General features: G+C 40.2%; 1 protein-coding gene across 1 annotated transcript; it reads right to left on the minus strand.

The window, feature by feature from the left end:
* Positions 1-2,614: 2,614 nt before the first annotated feature.
* Positions 2,615-9,519, minus strand: LOC133651818 (T-cell surface glycoprotein CD3 zeta chain-like). The gene is made up of 8 exons (XM_062050010.1): positions 8,820-9,519; positions 8,362-8,462; positions 8,269-8,301; positions 8,133-8,195; positions 3,275-3,307; positions 3,028-3,081; positions 2,869-2,898; positions 2,615-2,785 (listed from the first exon to the last, which is right to left on the minus strand). Exons 1-8 carry the CDS (start codon positions 8,869-8,871, stop codon positions 2,699-2,701), a joined length of 453 nt encoding a protein of 150 aa, XP_061905994.1. The 5' UTR covers positions 8,872-9,519; the 3' UTR covers positions 2,615-2,698.

Consider the following 9,519-nt stretch of genomic DNA (forward strand, 5'->3'; position numbering starts at 1 on the left):
AAGCATACATTTGTCTAAATATGGCTGAGGACACACATTATTGTGGCTTTACTGCACGTCATCTTCATCACTAAAGGAACAATCATCTGCGGGAGAGAATCCCTCTGCCAATTTTAGGTATGTTTTTTTTGCCAATTGTGACTCATCATCAGAACACCAACATCATGGATGTTTTTATCCATCCAGCTCAATGTATTAAACATTCATGAAGTTTGCTTCTTTTATGAATTTATTATGGCTCTACTGAAAATGTGAGGGTCAAAAGTATACATACAGCAATGTTAATATTTGCTTCCTTGGCAAGTTGACCTGCAATAAGGCGCTTTTGGTAGCCATCCACAAGCTTCTGCTTCAATTTTTGACCACTCCTTTAATCCCAGGAACACCATTCTTACCGTCAAGCATGGTGGTGGTAGTATTATGCTCTGGGCCTGTTTTGCTGCCAATGGAACTGCTGCTTTAAATGGGACAATGAAAAAGGAGGATTAGCTCCAAATTGTTCAGGACAAGCTAAAATCATCAGCCCGGAGGTTGGGTCTTGTTGGGTGTTCCAACAGGACAATGACCCCCAAACACACCTCAAAAGTGGTCAAGGAATGGCTAAATCAGGCTAGAATGAAGGTTTTCTTCCCAAAGTCCTGACTTAAATGTGTGGACAATGCTGAAGAAACAAGTCCATGTCAGAAAAGCAACACATTTAGCTGAACTGCAGCAATTTAGTGGTCAAGTGGTCAAGCAGAAGCTTGTGGATGGCTACCAAAAGCGCCTTATTGTAGGTCAACTTGCCAAGGGACATGTAAGCAAATATTAACATTGCTGTACGCAGGGCCGGCCTGTGGCATAGGCCGTATAGGCAAATGCTAAGGGCGCCGTCCATCAGGGGGCGCCACGCCAGTGCCACAAATGTTGGAGAAAAACAAAAAAAAGTGGGTACTATTATTTCTAAATACAAAAAATAATCCCACGTTAATTAAAATGCAAAGTAAAGCCTATTTAATAGAAATATTATTTGTTACAACATTACGCCCCCCCCCGCACGGTGCGCCCCCTCCCTTCCCGTATCATGACTCTTTTTGGACGTCACCACATCAAAAAATCAACACAAGATGTCAAAACGGCCAAAACTGTCAGGTGCCCAGGGAAGAAAAAAGAAAAAAGAAGAGGAGAAATGAGAAAAAGACAGAGGTAGCAGGTAGGTAACGTTAGCCTACATGAAATTATTTGTCTGTTACAGAATGTGATAGTAACCTGGCTTTTTAGCATTAAGCTAATGTTACATGATTCGGCAATTGCTAATCAATAAATAGCTAGTTCTGTTTTAACGTCGGGTTAATATTGTGGAGGGGGCTAAATTGTTATGGAAAATAATAATGTAACGTTAGGTAGTTACAGTACTCCCACCTTACATTCCTCAGGGACATTTGTATTAGATCTTTTAAGCAGGTGTTTTTTGTTTACATTGTTATTGCCTTCTGGTTAGCTAATGTTTGCCCTGCAGGTAATAGTCACTTTTCCACCCCTTTATATATTAGGTATAGTTGTAAGCCTAGTTGTTAAAGTGCACATCATTAATGTTAATTAAGCAATATCACATGAGAGGGAATGCTGTTTTTTAATTTGAGCACTGCTGTGATTCGGTTAAAGATAATCATAACATAACATTCTCATATAATATGTTAATTTGCTTTCTTTAAGTAAAAAAAAAGGTCAAAGACAAAGCTATTCGGTTTCTTGTGAGTGTATACACTTCACTGCCGATGTGGGGGGGCGCCACCTAAAATCTTGCCTAGGGCGCCAGATTGGTTAGGGCCAGCCAGGCCTGGCTGTATGTATACTTTTCACCCTCACATTTTCAGTAGAGCCATAATAAATTCATAAAAGAAGCAAACTTCATGAATGTTTTTTGTGAGCAACAAGTATGTGCTCCAATCACTACATCACTAACAACAACAAGTATGTGCTCCAATCACTACATCACTAACAACAACAAGTATGTGCTCCAATCACTACATCACTAACAACAACAAGTATGTGCTCCAATCACTACATCACTAACAACAACAAGTATGTGCTCCAATCACTACATCACTAACAACAACAAGTATGTGCTCCAATCACTACATCACTAACAACAAGTATGTGCTCCAATCACTACATCACTAACAACAACAAGTATGTGCTCCAATCACTACATCACTAACAACAAGTATGTGCTCCAATCACTACATCACTAACAACAAGTATGTGCTCCAATCACTACATCACTAACAACAACAAGTATGTGCTCCAATCACTACATCACTAACAACAACAAGTATGTGCTCCAATCACTACATCACTAACAACAACAAGTATGTGCTCCAATCACTACATCACTAACAACAACAAGTATGTGCTCCAATCACTACATCACTAACAACAACAAGTATGTGCTCCAATCACTACATCACTAACAACAACAAGTATGTGCTCCAATCTCTACATCACACAAAAATAAGAAATGATTGTCAAGTGAAGACAGCCATGACATGATGTTCTTTACCACGACTGTATAGGTATGTGTGCATGTATGTGGTGGGCTTGGTTTTAGTAAACACGGGAATAAATAGAAAATGACGCAGGTTTTATTTTGTATACTCCATGTGAATGATTGAAAGACGACATATTAAAGAGCAAAAAAGCACATTGAAAAGAGAGTTCAGTCTGCCTGGCGGTCTGTTGTGCGCACAGGAAGTTGCTTCATCTGCAGAGTGTCGTACGTGTCTCTGGTTGCAGAGCTCAGACCCTGAAGTCACAAAATGGTTTCCGAGTTGAAATAACGAGGAAACGAATTTGCATTCCGATTAAAACTTTACCAGGTCCACTCACCTGGTAAATCAACTCGTTCTTTCTGGGTCGCTGGAAAGCAGAAAAAAACCGGAATGGTTGAATGAAAATAATTGTACATTTTGTTGTGTTTGTGCAACGACAATAAAGATCATTCCATTCCACAAACTGTGAGTAAAGAGTGCGGGAATGATGACATACTTCTCTTTTAACAGGAAGTTCTTTGTAGTCGCCGTCTGTTTGCCTATTCAAGCCCTAAAACAAGAACACACGCATAACAACGTCTTGTGTTTCATTTACCAACGCCAAACCTAAATCACATGTTCAATCAGTCAATTAAAAATGACTCAAATAGCCCTTAATCACACATGTCTCAAAGGGCTGCACAAGCCACAACCACACGCACATGAGGGCAAGACAGAACTCAAGCCAATGTTCAAATTGGTACCGTGTATGTTGCATTGTCCGTCAGCCAGCGGTTCTGTCAGGGGAACACATTAGCATCGGTTGTTAGAACAACATTGTGGCATAGTACACACTCAGTGGTGGCCTCACAATTTCAACAACATCTATGAAGATATACAGTGTATATATTTATATATATTAGAGGTGTAACGGTACGTGTATTTGTATGGGTGAGGGCCAACATCCGGGCAACTGAGCTACATACGGGTTCTTCCAGCCATAGCAACCAGACTGGCGTTGAAAACAAACATTACTCTTTAACCTGTCGACCTACGCTGGTTAAACCCGTCATTCTGCCTCCAAAATGCCGAAAAACGGTGTTGTTTTTGGTTGTGCTAACCCAGGGGTCGGCAACCCGCGGCTCCGGAGCCGCATGCGGCTCTTTGACCACTCTGATGCGGCTCAGCTGCATACTTGCCGACCCCCCCGATTTTCCCAGGAGACTTATGGATCTCAGTGTCTCTCATAGATAACTCCCAGGGAATATATAATCCTATTTACACTCTAATTACTAAATAAAGGGCGTGCCCTAATTGCACTGCAGTAATTGTCCTCTATAGCATTTACATACAGCGTGCCAGTCTGGCCACATGTTGTATGTTGTTATTACTTGCACACACAGGAGACAGCAAAGCATACTTACTCATCAGCCACACAGCTTACACTGACGGTAGCCGTATCAATACAACTTTAACATTGTTACGTTACAAATATGCGCCACACTGTGAACCCACACCAAAAAAGAATGAAAAACACATTTCTGGAGAACATCCCACCGTAACACAACATAAACACAACACAACCATTACCCAGAATCCCATGCAGCCCTAACTCTTCCGGTCTACATTATACACCCCCGCTACCACCAAATCCCCCCACACATCAACCCCCCCCCCCCCCCCCCCCCCTCTCCGTGCGTTGGTTGAGCGGAAGAGTTAGGGCTGCATGGGATTCTGGGTATTGGTACTGTCAGTGTAAGATGTGTGGCTACTGAGGTAGTACGCCTTGCTGTCACTTACGTGAGCAAGCTGAGATTGCATTCTACGTGTGGTTGAGCAGGTACACTGCTAGGGCAGACTGTAGAGGGCGCCAAATGTAGTGTCATCACGCTCTGATATTTGGGAGTCTCCCGGGAAAAATGAGAAGGTTGGCAGGTATGACGCTATCAAGCGCCATTCATTCAAAACTTGCGGGCTGCACTAACATCAAATTTCCACATTAAAGTGCGTGCCGGTGCGTGTGTCTGAGACCCCTGGTTAACATAGCACAAAGCATTTAAGCTTTGTATGCGGTGTTTTTCATTTTAAATTTAAAAATTTTTTTTGTGGCTCCCATTACTTTCTTTAATTTGTGAAACTTGCCAAAATGGCTCTTTGAGTGGTAAAGGTTGCCGACCCCTGTGCTAACCACAACTGGAAACAGGGAAAACAAAGGTTGTATTTTGTTCTGCCAAAGCGCGATAAAAGCCCACAGAGACGAGACAAATGGCTCGCAGCTTTACACCGGGAAAACCAGGACGGTTCTCACTGGAGTCCCGCAAAGTCCCGGATCGTGTGTTCGGATCACTTCGTTTCTGGTAAATATAAGGAACAAAAATCCACCTTCTTAACCACAACTTGGCTATACCGTCCGTGCTAATGTTGTACTTGTTGAATTTGTACCTTATAACGTTCGACAGCGGAAGTTGTTGTTGTACGACAATAACATGCGGTATATACTATATAGTCTATAGCAGGGGTCAGCAACCTTTTTGAAAGCAAGAGCTACTTCTTGGGTAGTGATTCATGCGAAGGGCTACCAGTTTGATACACACTTCAATAAATTGCCAGAAATAGCCAATTTGCTCAATTTACCTTTAACTCTATGTTATTATTAATAATTAATGATATTTACTCTTAATTGAACGGTTTAAAAGAGGAGAAAACACGAAAAAATTGACAATTCAATTTTGAAACATATTTTATCTTCAATTTCGACTCTTTAAAATTCAAAATTTAACCGAAAAAAAGAAGAGAAAAACTAGCTAATTCCAATCTTTTTGAAAAAATAAAAAAAATAATTTATGGAACATCATTAGTAATTTTTCCTGATTAAGATTACTTTTACAATTTTGATGACATATTTTAAATAGGTTAAAATCCAATCTACACTTTGTTAGAATATATAACAAATTGGACCAAGCTATATTTCTAACAAAGACAAATCATTATTTTTTCTAGATTTTCCAGAACAACATTTTTAAAAGAAATTCTAAATACTTTGAAATAAGATTTAAATTTGATTCTACAGATTTTCTAGATTTGCCAGAATATTTTTTTTGAATTTTAATCATAATAAGTTTAAAGAAATATTTCACAAATATTCTTCGTCGAAAAAACAGAAGCTAAAATGAAGAATTAAATTAAAATGTGTTTATTATTCTTTACCAAAAAAAAAAAAAAAACTTGAACATTGATTTAAATTGTCAGGAAGGAATTTAAAAGGTAAAAAGGTATATGTGTTTAAAAATCCTAAAATCATTTTTAAGGTTGTATTTTTTCTCTAAAATTGTCTTTCTGAAAGTTATAAGAAGCAAAGTAAAAAAAAAAAAGTGAAGACCAAGTCTTTAAAAATATTTTCTTGGATTTTCAAATTCTATTTGAGTTTTGTCTCTCTTAGAATTAAAAATGTCGAGCAAAGCGAGACCAGCTTGCTAGTAAATAAATAAAATGTAAAAAATAGAGGCAGCTCACTGGTAAGTGCTGCTATTTGAGCTATTTTTAGAACAGGCCAGCGGGCTACTCATCTGGTCCTTACGGGCTACCTGGTGCCCGCGGGCACCACGTTGGTGACCCCTGGTCTATAGCCTAGCTAGCTATTTTCGAAAAGCGGACAACGAGAGGATACCAAAGGCAGCATTAAGATGGACACCACCGGGAAAACGTAAGCCAGGGCGGCCAAAGAACACCTGGCGAAGAACAGTTGTACTTAAACAATACATGTAGCCCTCAAATCTCTCAATATTTTATACACTAACACTTGATCTTGTTGTTGATAACTTCCGCGTCTCTTTTTTAGTAGCGCGCAGGCTAAGCTAACTAGCAAGCTAAGCTAAGCCTGAGAAGCTTTAAAGTTCACTGAGACGAGTCTGATGCAAATAATACATTTTCGTTTTTTCACACGATATGCGAATAAGTAAAAATGCGTAAATGAAGGATTTAACGCCGACTTCCAAGCCACAACGCTCGTTAAATGCTTGTTCTGTCAATGCTGTGTTCGCTGTGAGCTGCTTTGTTTGCAACCAATTCCCGGTTGCTAGGGGATTGGTAGGCGGAAGTGACGTAGGTCCGCCCTCACCCATAGAACCGGTTCGGTACGGGTGTTCCGGTTCGGAGGTGTACTGAACGAGTTTCCACACGGACATATTAAGTAGCGTAACGCACGTTGTGTAAACAATGCATGCCGAGGCACAACACACGGCATGCTAGCAGCTAACGGGCTAGGATAGACTGACCATACGTCCTCTTTTCACCTCTTTTGCCGAGCTGTCAGGGCGGAGTTTCTTAAATGCCTCAAATGTCCGGCATTTTGAGTTAGGGTTGCGTGTATTTTCAATGTACGTTCAGGGTTAAGAAGGGGTTGAAAACAAAACAAACAGCAGCATTGGTGAGGGAGGGGCAGAGAGAGAGAGAGAGAGAGAGAGTTATGATAAACGTCGCCAGGCTCTGCTTTTTATCCATAGATTTATCACATTTAATGTTTTATTATCTATAGCAGGGGTGTCAAAAGTGTGCCCCGGAGGACATTTGCGGCCCACAGCTAATGTTTTAAAGGCCCACGGCACATTCTAAAAATACTATTACAATAAACAAAAACATAACAAAAGTGAAATAAAAAAGCTTAAAGGTTAAATGTCATTTAGAAAAAGTTGCAATGTTGACTAATAAAACAAAGCTGTTTTTTTTTCTTTCAAACTGTCATTGCTCAAAACATAATATTGAATCAAAATCAATGTTATTATGAATTATTGACCCATCCAAGGTTCCCATTACTTCACATCAAATATTACACTAAGAAAAATATTTTTGGTGGAAGATTTTGCAAATTTGGTGAATAAATAACCCAAAAAATGTATATTTTGTTGTTTTCTTACTGTACCGAAAATGAACCGAACCGTGACCTCTAAACCGAGGTACGTATCGAACCGACATTTTTGTGTACCGTTACACCCCTAATATACACTAGCGTTCAAAAGTTTGGGGTCACATGTAAATGTCGTTATTTTTGAAGGAAAAGCACTGTACTTTTCAATGAAGATAACTTTAAACTAGTCTTAACTTTACAGAAATACACTCTATACATTGCTAATGTGCTAAATGACTATTCTAGCTGCAAATGTCTGCTTTTTGGTGCAATATATACTAGAGGCCCATTTCCAGCAACTATCACTCCAGTGTTCTAATGGTACAATGTGTTTGCTCATTGGCTCAGAAGGCTAATTGATGATTAGAAAACCCTTGTGCAATCATGTTCACACATCTGAAAACACTTTAGCTCGTTACAGAAGCTACAAAACTGACCTTCCTTTCAGCAGATTGAGTTTCTGGAGCATCACATTTGTGGGCTCAATTAAACGCTCAAAATGGCCAGAAAAAGAGAAGTTTCATCTGAAACTCGACAGTCTATTCTTGTTCTTAGAAATGAAGGCTCGAACACTAAATTGTTTGGGTGACCCCAAACTTTTGAACGGTAGTGTGCGCACACACACACACACACACACACACACACACACACACACACACACACACACACACACACACACACACACACACACACACACACACACACACACACACACTTACTCGTCCTCTCTCCAGGTCGCCTCTCTGCTGCAAGTCGCCTCCTGCCTTTCGGCCTTTTTGATCCTGAACAAGAGCAAAACATTTAGTTTTTGTGCAATTTGAAATGGCGGAAGGTGAGAGAAGATCTTCCACTTACCGTGTAGCTGCCATACGAGTTAGTTTTGAAGAACTGCAAGAAGACCGACAGGGTGCGTCACATTGTGCAGAATGACATCATGAAGGGACTAACCTTCTCCTTGATGAACATGGCGGTAATCACCAGGCCGTACAGACCCAGGAAGCCATCCAGGATGTAGCACAGTCTGGGGTCGTACACCACCACGGCCTCCGCTGGGGTCAAAGTTGAAGCAGATGGATTACGATAAGTTGTCTGCCATCAACGAAGAACATTGCCATCCCTTCTTCTGTCTTAGCACAAATGTTCATCAAAGGTTCTTATAAATAAAACGACACAAGCTGCGATTATTTAACGTTTATATCCACCAGAGCAAACTGATTCATTCTAACAGAATAACACGTTTATAACAAGAGTTGAAATGTTTACAATTTAGCTGCCTTTCTCTTTTTAACTGGTGTAAAAAAACCACCTCATGTACTTCCTGTGTGCAGCAACACACGTCCAACATCTAGAAGATGACACGCATGGCCATTTGGACTTTGAAGATTTGAAGAAGTGGTTTGTTTTACCTGTCGGTGGAAAGAAAAGTAGCAGAAGACAGAATGTCCAGCAAAATGCCATCCTGGAGTGTCTCTCAAGCCTGGCAAGCAGCTGCTGTTCTCCGGGTTGTGAAGAAGCACAGGAAGTGGTGAGGAGAGAGCGGTGGTGTGCTTGCAGAACCAGCAGCACATCTCACTGAAATGAGCATTTTTACCTCAGCTACTTTTTTTTGTCGAGTTGGAAAAAAAAAAGACTGATCTTGCAGCATATTTTATGTTTACAAAATGTTATTCTTCTCATTTTTGCTTCAAAATATATTCCTTCAAACGGACTTTGGATCCATGTTTCAACATCTCCTTGAAAAGAATAACTTTATCATAGCAATTATTTTCAGCGAGAAATACATGAAAAAACAAAAGCAATTTTCCAAAGTGCTTTGGAGGGCTGAAGACGTCACTAACCACTCGTGTATTGTTAGAAAAATCATGGATATATTATCACACAACTTTAGTATGCTTAAAGTCTGTTGCTATAGTTATTAGGTATTGTGCTCAAGCTGCATTTTTTTCTATCTGTGTAAGGACCACACTTCTTGTCTGAAGGGTGGCCTCAGCCGCAGATGCTATCTTTGTTTTAGCCCGCTAACAGCCAAGGACCTCAAGGAAGATAAGACGACAGCACCAGACTAAGCAGAGGCAATCATAAGGCCCCAGCACATTCCGTCACGTA

The sequence above is a fragment of the Entelurus aequoreus genome, linkage group LG01 (genome assembly GCF_033978785.1).
Source record: "Entelurus aequoreus isolate RoL-2023_Sb linkage group LG01, RoL_Eaeq_v1.1, whole genome shotgun sequence".
Taxonomy (NCBI): Eukaryota; Metazoa; Chordata; class Actinopteri; order Syngnathiformes; family Syngnathidae; genus Entelurus; species Entelurus aequoreus.